Here is a 15,628-nt window from a genome sequence, read left to right as displayed (position 1 = left end):
TCCACCACATCATCTTCTCCTGAGGGCCTATGAGCCATGCTGATAAGGTATGTCAAAGGTCCCATCAAATTCCAACTGTTGGCGATGTGAAAGTAGTTTGACTGTTTGGGGATACACTTAAATCACGCTTTTTCTTTTCAAGGGAGTATGTAAAAGCACTCAATTGTCAGTACTTTCATAGGAAATGAGGTGTGCCCCTTTGGTTACTTAGAATGCAGTCTTAATTCCCCAATACTGATGGTAGGGCTGTGTGTTAGGGTGGTGAATGTTGGCACTAATGGAGAGGTGTGCCTCTGGGTGAGGGGGCAGGCTCCACTGTGGTAGAAATCTCAAGTATCACATTCTTCCCCAAACGGTGGCCAACAGTCAGCACTGAAATTGGGTGTTTGGTGGTAGGTGTGTACTGCCATAGCCACATTAAATCCACTAGGGCAGCAGCACCAGACTGGAACTGATGTAGCAAAAAATAAGGGGGTGGGGAAATCTCCCTATCCTGACTGGCAGGAGCTGGCAAGGCTTCAAGTGTAGCAGTGAATCTACCACTCCACATCTTCCTGGCCTTGGTTTGGATTGCTCTGCTTCTGAGCATCATTAATATGATTCACCCATGGTTGAAACCCATTTTGCTCTGAAAGGCTGCTGTGTGGAAGCCATTTAGAACTGTATCTGCATGGAGGCTGCTCTATATGGCAAACTTGTTTTCTGCAGTACAGCCCTACAGATTGTTTCCATAGGATCACAAAACATTTTTTAAATTTTGAGAAAACAGTGGTGGCAGCTGATCAATATGGTAAACCATATTATGGTATCATATTTCTGAAATACCAAAAATGAAGCTTTTGCCTTTTGCTTTATCTGTGTGTGTCTAATAATAGCAGATAATAAGTTTCAAAAAAAGTATCATGAAGTATAATCTTATTATCGACTCAAGGTTTATGATGCCTTAACATGATTTTTTCTTTTTTTCTTTTTTTAAACCGCTAATATGCTAATACTTTAACTGAATATTACTCTTTAATTATTTGCTAAGCTATGCACAGAGCTATTTATTATTTATGTTGCCATAGTAATAGAAATATTTTAATTACATTTTAAAGGAAGGAGACACATTTCTTTTTCTAAAAACATGCAGACTTTATAATGAATTTCAATTTAGTTTTTTTAATTATGTCATTTTCTTAGAAGAAAAAATGATGTATTCCTTGCAATCATGAGAACACTGTTGTGAAAAGCACACAAGGGAGATTCTCAGGCAAAGGGCAACGACAAATCTGGTAGGAAGGCACCACAGCCAGGAAGCCTACCCTGCGTGGTAGCAGATATATGGAACTTCTTCCTTGCAATGGCTAAGCAAAGTAAATCCCTGCCTAGCAGTCTATGACACCACAATCCCCTCATGTTTTACAGTCACACATCAAGCTGCCTAGATATGCCTATCCAGCCTTCACATACATTCTATTCAGAGCTGGAAACTGAACTGAAAGGTTCTGCATGATCAACCGTCACCCCTCCTTAGTCAACACAAGGCAATGTTTGTTGGCAACGTTTCCATACCGTATAGGTTGTGAGCATCACAGGGCTCATGCAATGGCTCCACGTCTCTGCTTCCTGCTATCCATGTGAGTGGGCAGTATCTTGGCTTAAAAAACAACAACCCACCTACACTATTCTGACATTACACGTTAATGCTGTTATCAGTTTAGTATTTCATTTGCTTTACTTTGTAATTATAAATAGGGATAGTTTTGCTAAAGTTGCTATCATCTAATGCAAGTTTACATGGATTTTGACCCGTGATGAGGAATGTATCTCACGAGGCATATCTGGATGTTTCCCAGCAACTTGATAAACTTCCTGTGGTTGTTGCTTTCCTGAGACTGCAGACTGGTGTGCTGTGCATGACTGGCGGTCCACATTCAGTCAGCATAGTAGATCAGAAAACTTGCATAGCCCTGATACCTATTATTCATTCACAATTTAAATAAAGATTAAATCTTATTATTACCCCTAAATTGAAAATCCAATAATAGGGAAATTGTTTTTCCCTAAAACAAATTAAGGCACAAATCCTTTCCTTCCAGATTGGAAAGTTGGTCTAGGTGGCTGCTGATATTGCAAAGGTCGTGGGTTCGATCCCCGTATGAGCCCGCTGCATATTCCTGCATTACAGGGGTTTGGACTAGATGATCCTTGGAGTCCCTTCCAACTCTACAATTCTACAATTCCATGTGCATGAATAGTGCCTCAGTTGGATGCCCTCAAAATGGTCACCACCTGTATAGCATTTGACTACTAATGTATCTATACTATATAACTCAAAGAAAAACAGAGGGTCAGAGTAGAGTTAGGTGGCCTTTGACTTTATGTAGCCATACATCGCACATACTTCTGTGAAAAGATGCATAATAGCCTATTTCTTATAATAACTGGGCAGAGGGGAACTCAGCAGCCTGTCAGATGCAGTTATGTACAAACAGATGCAAGAGCCGATCACACGCTTGCACCAGCATATGCAAAACACACTCTTATACTGCATCTCCCTCTCTCTTTTACACACACACATACACAGATGTAGCAGCTCCCCCCCCAATCTATCTTTCACTGCTAGAGCCTGGTGATGAAATTGCTATTTTTATTTTGGGGAGCGGGTTCCACCAGAGAAGCTTCCATCTGCCAAACAGACATGGGTGACAATACTTGCCCTTAGTTAAATGACAGATTCAAATAGGAACTTCAAACCTTATAATAATTAATTTCCACTAAGTCAACAGAAAGCATGCCCTGGCAATATCCTTGAATTTCTGCCATAATTTAAATTGCCCAAATGAAAAGGTGTAGATATGATTTGGTGCTGTGGAGATAGAGGGGGGATTGCAGATGTGGAATGGCTGCTCTTCACCACCAAAAATTTAAACTGCTGTGACTTTGCCAGTCTTTATTAGACTTTTTTGAAATGAAGTCAGAATATGCCAGCATTCATTAGGTTTTTTTTTGGAACTAGGTTCAAATATACCCCTTACTAGATAGATTCCTTGTTTCAAATATCATATTGATATGACAAATTGTCTTGATTTTACGAAGAACAGAATTCTCATGCATTAGGAAGATAAAATGCTGGAAAAGCAACCCTCCCTAACTTTAAAACTCTTAGAACTAGTGTGGTGTAGTGGTTAAGAGCGGTAGTCTCGTAATCTGGGGAACTGGGTTCGCATCTCCGCTCCTCCACATGCAGCTGCTGGGTGACCTTGGGCTAGTCACACTTCTTTGAAGTCTCTCAACCCCTCACTTCACATAGTGTTTGTTTTGGGGGAAGAAGGGAAAGGAGAATGTTAGCCACTTTGAGACTCCTTCGGGTAGTGATAAAGCGGGATATCAAATCCAAACTCCTCCTCCTCTTCTTCTTATGGCTCAATAATTCAGCATCCCATTCTTCCCCAGCTCTGCTGCCCCCCTCTTATTACATGCACAGGTTCTTTGCAGGAGAAGAAATGCTTATGCTGCTTATTCTTATTTTACTTCTAGCCATTTAATAATAGTTGTTTGTGTTTGTTGAGAAGCATAAAAGACTGATCAAAATATTCAGATGACTTGACTGAAAACTGCATTATGTTTCTCACACATATTTTTAAAATAAAAAAGCAGATGTGGAATGTATTCCCTAAATATGCACATAGAAATGATAGGATAACAAACTGAGCTGTAACATGCTGCTCATAATATACATAAGAGTTTCAGCAAATGTGCCTCTTCTTAATTTTAATAAGAACAAAATAGTGAAAGTGTTCCCCTTGTAGTTTTGTTTTCCTTTTCAGCCACCCATTTAAACTTGGCAATGTCAATATTCACTTTGCTTAGCAGAAAACTGTTAAGAGCAAGAGAGCAGCGTGCAATCATGTCCCCAGTGCTGTTTGGTATCTATATTAAGCCATTGGGAGTGGTAATTAGGAGATTTGGAACATGGTGCTACAAGTATGCTATTGATACCCAGTTCTATTTCTCTGTTACATCTGAGTGTTGTGGATGAAGGTTATGTGGGAAGGTGGTTCAAGAACTGGGTAATTTGGTTGTTCTAGATGGGATTACAGTCCCCCAATGGAGCAGATACATATCTGTGATGCTTTTTGGTTCTCATTTGTTCCTGGAGGCTACAGTAGGTAAGAGTGTCTTTTACCATCTTCTGCTGATATGTCAACTATGACCATTTCTGGACAAGGCTTCTCCCTTCTCCCTTCTCCTCCTCCTCCTCCTCCTCCCCCCCCCTTGCTTATGCGTGATTCTACATTCTTTATTGCATATAGTATACTTGCAAATGAGTTGGGAGTGGTGTTTAATTTCTAGGAAGAGCAGAGAATGTCAAAACTGGTAAGGGTAGCGAGTACCTTATCCAAGCCAGAACCAAGTTTCCGCAGCAATGTATTAATCCAAGTTTTTAGCCAGTAGAGAAAACAGCAAGTCATTCACATCAACAGGCTTCATCAGACATCCGTTGTTGCAATAGGACAGATTGAGCAGTAAAACAATAAAACAATAAACTAAAAGCAAAGAGAAGCGATGAGGTGATAAAGCAGCTGGTAAGACGTTAGAACTGTGAGTTTAAAACCAAGAAGTGGCTAAAAACTACTTAAAAGCTTAACTGAAAGCAGGAGAGTCTGACTAGGCTGCTCTCTCCGTTGCCATCTTGGCTCCTCAAATTCATTCATTTTATTCATTCAAGTACCTTATCCACATCCTCAGGTCTCAAAAGCTGGAACCGATCCCACAAAACCAGACTAGATGGTGCAGTTTAATTTGCTGCCTCAGTGTGTCCTCAAATAGTTGTCCACTAGCATTATTTGGAGGGTTTAATCTCCTCAGTGAATGAAGTTGCAGCAGCTATCAGAAGCCTGCTGTGACAGGTTTGCTAGGCATTTTGATAATAAAATTGCTTGCCTCTGCAGTGACTTGGATGCCATTGACAGTCAGACACCAAATGTAACACTCTCTGCAATGAGGTTTGCTCAAAACGTCGAGAGGTACAGCTGAGAGGTACAAAATTATGTACCTCTTTATTCTGAAAGCAATAAAAGGCATGTGCTATGTCATTGTCCTCCCCAAAATGTGACAAACTGAAAAAGAGATTTGAAACGACAAGCATATCAGCACATATTACTTTACAAGCTGCATGACCCTCTCAGACTGGGAAGACCAACTGTTTATAACCTACAACATTGCCTGGTTGTCACACTAGAATTGTATATTTTTGTTCCTAAATTCCCCACTTCCCTGCCAGATACAGATAGCCGCTAGAACTGAATGGAAAACAAATAAATGAATGTAAGATCCCTAGTGATTTCTAGGCCACCTGCCAGAACACCAGCAGCCACATAAAAAGATTTTGAAGGCTAGACTTCCAGATACATTGTACTGGGCCTGTAGATCTGTTTCCACGTTGAGTCAATCCTATCAGAAGAACACTGCTCTGAAATTTGGCAAGAAGGCAAGCCAGACCTTGAAGTCATCCTTTATGCCCTTGGTAAGCCTAAAATGGTGGTGAGAAAATGTACAAATGATTCCTTCCAGGCCTTCATCTTCTTAAAATCTGGTTATCTGAACTTGCACATGTATGTGCTCTTTTTAAACTGAGTTTTATTTAGTTGTTTCAGCAACTTTAAAAATATGTTTCCAGAGGATTAAAAAGAACAATTGTCAAATGATAGAAACCTTGTACAGATTGTAGCCCAGCAGCCCCTCTTCCGTGGCATACGTAGCAATCCTGTGGATGTTTGTTCAATTAAACTTATTCCAGGGAAGTCTCTTCTGCCTTGTTCTCTGATGTCCTGGGGCTTGTAGCACTGCAGGTTCAAGGAACATTTTGCTGTATTGGCGGTTTACCTGCTTATATGAACAAAATGAGGTAACAGCTATGAAGAAGTTTAGAAATTATATGATATATAATGTTGTTGATGTTGTTTTATTTTTACCCTGTCCATCTGACTGGGCTGCCCCAACCACTCTGGTGGCTTCCAACAAAAAATAAAAACACAGTAAGACACAAACAGAAAAAAGTTCCCTAAACAGGGCTGCCTTCAGATGTCTTCTAAAAGTCAGTTGTTTATTTCCTTGACATCTGATGGGAGGGCATTCCACAGGGTGAGCGCCACCACCAAAAAGGCCCTCTGCCTGGTTCCCTGTAACCTCACTTCTCGCAGTGAGGGAACCATCAGAAGGCCCTCGGAGCTGGATCTCAGTGTCTGGGCTGAATGATGGTGGTGGAGATGCTCCTTCAGGTAATTTTTCCCACAACCCTTTTATTATTACAAAACAATATAAGTTTATTGTTCTAGCCAAACCTACAGCAACAGTACCAATAGAATAATAACAGGTCACAAATCCATAATATGAACCAGCATCCACAATGTGAGAGGTTTCAGGAGGCACCAACTAACTGAATTCCAGCTTGATTTCAAATTAAACCTCTGAATTACCACAATCTAACTCCTTTATCCTGAAATATTTTGTTGCAGTCAGTGCATAGAGGGCTGCTCTCTGTGTTACTAAGCTATTATTGTCACTCCCAAAAAACATACCTTCACTGAACCTGCTTTTGGAAAATTGCCTTGTTATCCTAATCAGATTTATGCACTTGACTTTACTTACTCCCAATTTTAATACCTAGCTATAGATAGCACTGTCAACCTGTCTGTTATCATGCGAACTTAAACTGCAAGATGTATTTATCTTAAGAGCCTTCACAGGGTTATTGTGCAGACAAGTTAACTTTGCTCTCTCCCTCTCCCATATGTGTATTTGATGGTGGTGGGCTTGTATTTCTATTCCATTATCTCAGAGTCGAAGTAGAGTGTCATGACCACTTGGTGTTGCATAGGTGCTGGTATGCAGAGTTTTTCCTGTATTTTGTTCTAGAGATTATGAGATACTACGAAATAGATAAGAGAGCTCATCTTGTCCAGTTCAGATGGAAAAAAGAGTATGCAAATATTTAAGCTGCAGAAAATACTTCCTTTGGGGAAAAGAATGATTTAAGTTGTCTTAAATCTGGAATTCTCATTATAGCATGTTTATTTAAAAAATAAAATAAAAGACACATTATGTTTAGTGGGCCTTACAAGCTAGTGCGTTTAGGACTGCATCCTATGTAAACAAGCAGTGAAAATACTTTGGTCACTTTAGAAAATGTATATATATAAAGCAAGCTTTATTCTCTAAGTTTGCCACATTGCACTTCCAAATTTAGCTATTAAGTTACATTCCTTCACATTGGCTCATCTCTGCTTCCAGGTGAGTGCTTTCAGGAACCATATAGACTGAGTGCCCCAGGCCTTGGTGTAGCCTTAGTAATATGCTTGCTTATATTAACAGTCGAACAGGAGTTCTTTTCAGGCATGGTTCAGTGATCCTCTGTAAGATGAAATCTGGGGGATGGCTAGCCAAAGGGTATGACTAATTCAGGCAAAGGGCAGACAGAGACAAAGGATCCCTTGCACACTTGAATATATTAGGTGTCAGCATACCCGTTCTGGTGATGTTTCTCATAAGAACTGAAAAGATGGGAATATTCTTGAGTAGAAGCAGGAACTCATCCAAGTGAATTAAAGAGTGTCTGTTTGAGAGGTTGCTCTACGTCAGCAACCATATGAGCCCCCCATGTGTAGTTTTGTGATTAGTAATTGGCAAATCTCTTTCCGTTTCTTATTTTTCCAGTCTTTCAGTTCTCCACATTTCCTCATCAGTTTGTGAATTTTTAAAAAATTCATCTCTCCTAATATACACATTTGTGTGCAATTTTCCCTTATATACATGTTTGCAACACAATTTCCCCCTAATATAATGCATATTTGTATGTTATTTTCACCAATATATGCATTTTTATGCACACTTCACCTGAGTGTAAGTATTTTTGTCCACTGGAGAACTGCATTGCAAAATTCAGAATGGTTTGTATTTTGAAGGATGGCAATGTTTCGATTTGCATATTGTTTCTGTTTGTTTGTTTGCATTTTGACCATTCAAGCTGTAATACCATTTTATTTCACAGTGCCATTTTGGTAGCATTAGACAACTTTATTCTGAACCCAGAATAGGACTAGTTGTTTTTGCTAATTTCCCTTAGTAACTGAAATGTAGTGCCTCTTATCCATAGCGTGCTCTGACTCTGGGCAAATTTGTTTAAAGTATTATTGCTTTCCCAGAGCTTTGAGGTGTATTGTTTTTAAATAAGTTACTTCCAAACTTAGAGTTCCCTCCCAGTTTTGAAGGAGTTCTTCCTACTGTGCCTCGAATAGTGGGCTTGTTCAGCAGCAATTAGCATGTGATCTTGCCTCTGCCTTGAAAAGCTTCACCCACTGATTTCTGTAGTAGGACGATTGCTATTTATCTGGAGTGGACGGCTGAGCAGTGAAGTGGTTGGGTTTGCAAATTAGAGCAAATTATTCAGAAAAGGGAAAACTGAAGCACACCGTTAAGAGCTCCAAAAGGATCTGTCAGAACAAGTGAATGGGCAAAAAAATGGCAAATGAGTGTAAAGTGAAGTGATGCATATTTATTTTAAAAATTCTGCTTTGTATATATGTTGGAGTAATGTATGTTGAGTGTCTGAAGTGCATTACAGCAGACATGTACTGCAGAAAGGAGTCTGCAACACATTTACTGAGAAATCTGCATATTGTGCATATTGCACACAGAATGTGCAAAAATAGTTGAGCATGCACATCCCTCTAGGCCCATTGAAAATTATCTAGAATGTCCCGAGAATGTATACAATCCTGTTGAGATTTGCATATTCTTTAAGGCATGTTGGAACATATATATATTGACTAAGAAATGTGCACAATTTCTTGTTCACGGACAGACCTTATGCACATTCTCCATGAAGTATGATGAATGTACACAATGGTAGTTTTTTTAAAAAAAACACATTAGTTGCTCAATCACATCCATAACATATACATTGGATCTGAACTTATAACAGCTACCAAAGGTAGCTCAATGAAAATGTCAACCCAACATGTGGCAGCTGTGAAAAATGCAAAGTCCATGCTAGAGATTTTTTTTTTGGGGGGGGAGGGAATGTTGGTATTGGAAAACACTTATATAAATCCATAATCATGGAATACAGTGTACAGTCCCAGGCATCTCAAAAAGAAAATAGAATTAGAAAAGCTATGAAAAGAACAACCACAATGATTGGGGTGTGGAGCACATTCCCTATGAAGAAAGTCTAAAGGTTTTTTGGGATAGGCTATTTTAAAAAATGATTATTAATACTGTATGGTAATGACTGACACTTATCAATGGTGTGGAGAGACACTTTCCCTCCCTCCAACTAGAATGTGCATACCACAGTACTAGAACCCAATAAAACTGATCATCAGTAGGTTCAGAACAGAAAATGGGACTAATTTTTCATACAATTCATAGTTATTTTAATACTTAACATTTTTATGATTGTTGAGATTATATCCCATACATAATCTTTGCAACACTTCTGTAAGGCAAGCTAGTATCACTGTGCTCATATTGCAGATGGGGATTCAGAGGATGTTGTTTGGTTAGGGCCATCTAGTGATTTAAACATCTAGTGGCCCGATTATACTAGGTCCATCCTAGTGGGGGACCCAGATTCTTACCCACTGCCCTAGAGCACTATTAATGGTAACACTTTCAATATTCAGGACACACTATACAGCTTTTTGCTATTGTTTCAACTGTTCAGTGCTAAGTAACTGATACAGTCATATGCACAGCTTTATTCTGCATGTAAACTTGGACAGCTCTGACATTTCAGATTAGTTTGTAGAGATTGAAGGCTGAATCATCTCTAATTTACTAAAATTAGACTCTAATGAAAGTCAGGATTTGATTTTAGGTATATTACTCAATCATAAGACAACAGCTAACAGATTTATTAAAAATGTGCTGTATCCACCCTGTTCTATCATTGTTGCCCAGAAGTCCTGTTTATATCAGCTGAGGAAATAACCTTTACAAACTGTCAATAATATTGGAAAAATATCACTTTTTACTTGGATGTAGGAATAACGAAACATGCTAAAAGATTTTAACATAGTTTTTCCCCCTCCTCTCCCTCTGTTGTCTTCCATATGGTCAAAATCTACACTACAAATTTAGCTTCTTGAGAGTAGGAACTTTTTGCATATGGAACTACATAAAGCATTGTGCATACTACTGTAAAAATAATATAGTATGATCTTTAAGAATGCAATGTAGTATAACAATAATAATGTTCATGATAATGTTTGGACAGCTAGCTGGTTTTTCTATCCTTATAAGAATTAACCATGAATTCCTTTTTGAGGGAAAATATTATTTTAACAATTGCTAGAAATTATTTCCAAAAGGAAAATAATATGCAGTATTTTTAAGCGGCAAACCTATACACACTTATCTGAGAGTCAGAATTATCTCAATGAGACATACTTCTGGTTAGATATGCATAGGATTATATGAGATTAAGCCCTATTGAACTCAATGGGATTTACTTCTGACTTTGAATAGGCATGTATATAATTGCTTCCTTATCTGGTACTTTTAGAAGAACTTCCAATTATTAACATCACTCACTCACTCATACACACATTCATTTACACACTTTTGCTGTCTTCAGAAGGGCCTTTTTTTTTTAATTAAAAAGCTATATTTCTTTATTTCAGGAGTCCTTTCCAAAGAAGAGGAGTTATACACTGGAAGCAGTGCCATCTGCTGCTTCTGAGGCATTTCCTGTAGAAAATGAGAATGATCTCTGTGATTTTCTGGATACAACAGTTACAAAGAAGCCCTGTTCTTTAGAAATAGCAAGAGGACATTCCTCAAAGACAGGTAAATGCAATAGTATTTTCTCTTATAATCAGTGCATTCTACCATTATGTGGTGTGCACATTTTGATTAATAATGTGCTATGCACTTCTTTGACGGATGGGTAGATACTATGTGCCTGCAGTGGGAAGCAAATACAAATTCCCTTCTCTGCGCATGAGGAATCTCAGGGGCTGCTGGCTTCATCTGATTCGTGGTTCCCTTTCCTCCCAGGCCAGCATTTCCCATTGAATGCCCAGAGTTAATGGAGTAAGTTTTTCACTGTTCTTGTTTCTTGATTCCGTGATTCACCTGGCATGGCCCACACTATTGGCATGTCAGCTGGAAATAATCTGTAATTTGCTAAGACTACCTTTGTGAATATATGCTCTTCCCCCCACCAGCAATAGCTCAATCTTAGAGCATCTGCTTTGCATGCAGAAACTGGCAAGGCAGGCTGGAAAAGATTGACTTCCTGAAACCCCAGAGAACTGCTGCTACTCAGTGTAGAAACTAGATGGACAATTGATCTGACTTGGTATGAGATAGCTTCCTGTTTTGTCCCCTCTCTTATCCTAATTAAGCCTGTCCTCCTTACAGAGGGGAGGAATTGTGAGCAGGAGCCATTTCCTGCGTTGGCAGGGGGCGTTCCAGCCCCTGCCCAGCTGGCTTGGCTGTCATGCCACGCCCCCATGCAGCCAACCAATCAGGTGGAGGCTTGGGGTGGGGTTTAGCTGCTCAAATGCGGCCACAGCAGCACTTCCCTTTCATTCCGCTGCTGGTTTTCATCGGATCATACAAACTAATTATGCTTACTTAAAGAAATCCCTTCCGTTGATTGAAATTCAGTAGTTGGTTAAGTAGTTTCCTAGCCTCAGGCCATGGCCGGGAGTGGGTGGAGGCAGTGGTATTCTCCTGGTGGTGATGCTGTGTTTGTGGGATGAGGATGGAATGAGGCAGCAGCAGCAAGTCTGGGACTGTTCTGGGGCAATCCTTTCTCATAGGATCAGTTTGAGTACTGCCCTGTTTGTTACTGAGCTTGACATACAGATGTACCTTGGGTTGCAGATGCTTCAGGTTGCAGACGCTTCAGGTTACAGACTCCGCTAACCCAGAAATAGTACCTCAGGTCAAGAACTTTGCTTCAGGATGATAACAGAAATTGCATGGTGGCAGCAGTGGAAGGCCCCAATAGCTAAAGTGGTACCTCAGGTTAAGAACAGTTTCAGGTTAAGAACGGACCTCCAGAACAAATTAAGTTCTTAACCCGAGGTATCACTGTGTTGGTATTTAATATGGTACTATATTTCAAAACGGTGGCTATCATTGCATTTACTGAGTTTCTTTCCAAGTTACCATGCCCGTTATATTACTGGAATTGCAAAATGTAATCTAGCCACAAATAGATGGAATGACTGTCCTCTGCTTCATAAGCCTTTTAATGGATTTAGATATGTATTACCTTATCACTGGATGCAGGCTTTATTTACCTGTGCTTCTGTTACTGGAGGTCTAAACACAAATGCCTCTTATTTCACAGAGATTAGTGTCATGGGGGTTGGGGTGCTTGACTTCCTTTGCTTGCGCACGTGTGTTTTGGTCACAATTTAGGTAGAAGGTGGTTGCATAGAGGAGTTACTTAGAAACTGAATTTTTATTTTCACTTTTTTACTGTGTATTGAGGAGGCTTAAAGTAAGCCTTGATTTTTAAAAAACCAAACAACTCCTATTTTTCAGCAATTTGTCTCCCATCCGACCCTTAAGTTAATAATTCAGTTGCCTTTCCTTCATGACAGATGTTGCCCTACTTACATTATTTTCCAGTTCCAGAGCAGCACCTGCATAACCTCTTCTAGACACTTCTATTAGGCCTATTAATTTGCATGTTTTCATATAATTCTGGTATATATCTCATAATGTATTTTTGATTTGTGAGGCTGAGAAATCAATCATCCTTTGAAAAGTTACAGGATTTAATAAATCTGAGGTACCCTAGATGCAAAGTAATTGTATCACTAAAGTGATAACTATCTGGCAGCTGTAAAGAAGTAAAGCTTAATCATTTTGGGTGATGATAGGGAATAATTAGCTGGTGGATTTAGTGACTGAAAAGCAACCAAATATTTTGAAAACATACTTGTATTATTCAGATATGTGTGTGTTTGTTTTTATAAACAAAATACAAGCTGTAAATGTTGCTTGATTTGCAGAAAATTTAGCTTGTGCATTAGTGCACACACACACATGCCTTGTCTAAGAAAAACTATTTTCAATTTGTTCACATTTCAGTCTTTATTCCTGCCCACCAAAAGCACATACTTTTATTCTTTATATTACCCAGAACAAAAGTTTGTAAAGAAATGGCCTCCTCTGCATTGACATTCTTCACTTGCCATGCATTTCTGGATTTTATAAATCCTTGCTGTGGGAAAGGGCCAAAGAATTTGGCAGTGACAACTGCAGACAAACTGGATGGCCTTCCATACAAAGACATGCAGCAGACACAGCAGCAAACTATACCATGGTCTGGTGCGCTAAGGAGTAAACCCTACACCAATCCAGAGTGGAGTCCCTAAGACAGTTGGATGGCCCCTTGCATGCCTCCTTCCAGCAGCTTCTGCAGCCAAGATGGTGCCAAATGTATTGCTCTACCATGTCAATGAGGCTAAGAGAGGGATATTGTTGCCTGGGCAGCTTGGGACCTCAATGCAGCTTGCGCCCTGGGGAGGTCACTTCAGTGCTGCTAATGCAGCAGTTAGATTTCACCCCCAGAGGTGTACTCATTGTCTCTCAAGACAGACAGATGCCAACAGATGAGCCATGTGCTCATGTGCTTCCTTAACACATTATGATTCAATGAGTTGCTTTCGCTTTGGCACAAACACACAAACTGAATTGCAAACCTGCTTCAAACCATGGTTTGCAATCTTGTTAGCTTGTTGTTACTGCTGAATTTGCAAGCTGAGTTTTGAGTCAAAGAGAAAGAATTAATTGAATCAGACTGAAAGAATGAAAGAAGAGCAGAAGGAGCGCATAAGTACAAGTAATTGTACCAATGCTCCAGTTTTAAGGTCTGCAAGGAAAACTCACTCGGGTCTTATGTGTGATCTTTTTTTCTAACGCTCAAAGTAGGTCTTGTTTTATGGTTGCAATAATTGAACACACTCTGTAATGGGGCCTACCAGATTGCCTTCTTGTATATTTTAGAAGCCATTAGGGGAGTTCTTTCTTCAGGCATTTTATTCCTTGGGTGCTTTATTAAATGCTTGTATGTGTTCTCTGCTGTTGTTCTTTAACCATATTTTAATATTGATGTTGTAGTGTCTGTTAAAGAGACATGTCTCCCCTTGCCTCTCTGGGTATGGTCCTCTCCTTATTTAAGTAGGAAAGTGAGAACCTTACTCTTTTCTGCAAGGCAAGTCCCATCTGCTATGCAGAGTTGTTGATCATACACACACCCACACCCACAAAACCACTACTACTGTATTTTTCCAAGACACAGTTTTTTGCTAAAAAATAAAAAGGCAAAAGTTGGGGGTCGTCTTTTACATGGATTGTGAATGCAGGGGGGGGTTGCCTGCCGCAAGCAGGTGTGTGATTTGAGGCTGGAGTGAGGTTTGCAGGTGATCAGCAGTGGGCGGGTGATTGGTGGTTGCAGTGAGGCGAGTGGGCAGGTGTTTGAGCGATTGGTGGCAGCGACCTCCCCAAAAGCTTCTAAAACTCAGGGCGATCTGCCCCCCCAATATATATGTTGATGTTATCCTGACTCCTACTGCTCCCTGGTATTAGGACAGACCTGTTGCAAGGTTTCCTTACACAGTGAGTGTCCTTCCCAAACTCACGGAATACTTCGTTGTGTCAGAAGTGCAACTGCACCTTCCCAAACCCATTGAATGCTACAGATATTGTATTGTAGGCTTATTATTAATTGTATTTTAATCATTGTTGGGTGGTGTTTAACATCAACCATTCTTGGAGTAGACCTATTGAAAACAATGGTCCATTGGTTTCAGTTGGTCTCTATTCTGAGTATGATTAACAATCAACATCACCCATAGTTTCTAAATGTATTCTACTTTGTGTTCCAAAGATTTTCTAGAATTTGAAATGAATATAGTGTAGCATTGTTTGGAATGCTCCACTGGGTATTTACAAATTACTCAGGAAATGAATTATTCCCCCTCATTAGTACGTAATGAGAATTGTTATTCCAGACAGTTGGCTGACATTACTAAGCAATTCTGGGATCTGTTTCTGCAGGTGAAAGATGAGGGGAAAGATGAGGTTGGTAATCCTCATGCTTATACTTTTTTATATGAGAAGAAAAACAAACTAAGCAGACTCCCTCCTGCCGCTAGAATGCATTTCACTTGTAATTAATTCTAAGCACCACCCCCAAATAACTTGCAGAGACAATATCAGGCTTGTTATAGCTATTCAGTTATGTATTTACATTCCTGTTCAGAACAACAGTAGGGATTCCATTTTGTACAGCACAACAAATAATTCAAAACAATAAATGCAATCTGTTTTCTATTTTCTGTTACCCTTTGGTTCCATCTTTGGATCTTCCATCTGCTCTTTCAGTTCTTTCTAGTAATATTTTTGCTGTCTGTCAGATCCAGAAATACCCATATTTGCTACTCTGAATTGTGGCCATTGTAATTTTCTCCCCTTCAGCATATGAACTATGCAAAATTCTGCTCTACATTAAAGCTGCCAGCTTATTTCCCTCCCCCCCCCACTTATTTTATTTTTTACTTACAGACTAAAGCAGCACCGTGGTAGGAAGGCAGCTCCTTGCTGCAACCTGCCC

The 15,628-nt window shown here is 39.6% G+C and overlaps 1 protein-coding gene across 6 annotated transcripts in view; it reads left to right on the top strand.

Annotated features, from left to right (window-relative positions):
- Nucleotides 1-15,628, top strand: part of ANKS1B (ankyrin repeat and sterile alpha motif domain containing 1B) — a 343,850-nt gene that overhangs the window by 93,140 nt on the left and 235,082 nt on the right. For all 6 annotated transcript variants that reach the window (XM_081927920.1, XM_081927926.1, XM_081927925.1 and 3 more), the window contains one exon: nucleotides 10,671-10,836. In XM_081927920.1, the coding sequence (XP_081784046.1) occupies nucleotides 10,671-10,836 (166 nt within the window). The remainder of the gene's footprint in view (nucleotides 1-10,670; nucleotides 10,837-15,628) is intronic.

The sequence above is a fragment of the Podarcis melisellensis genome (assembly GCF_964234715.1).
Source record: "Podarcis melisellensis genome assembly, chromosome: 10".
In the NCBI taxonomy this organism is placed as follows: domain Eukaryota; kingdom Metazoa; phylum Chordata; class Lepidosauria; order Squamata; family Lacertidae; genus Podarcis; species Podarcis melisellensis.
The sequence above is the reverse complement of the archived record's forward strand: the minus strand, read 5'-3'. Positions and strand labels throughout refer to the sequence as shown.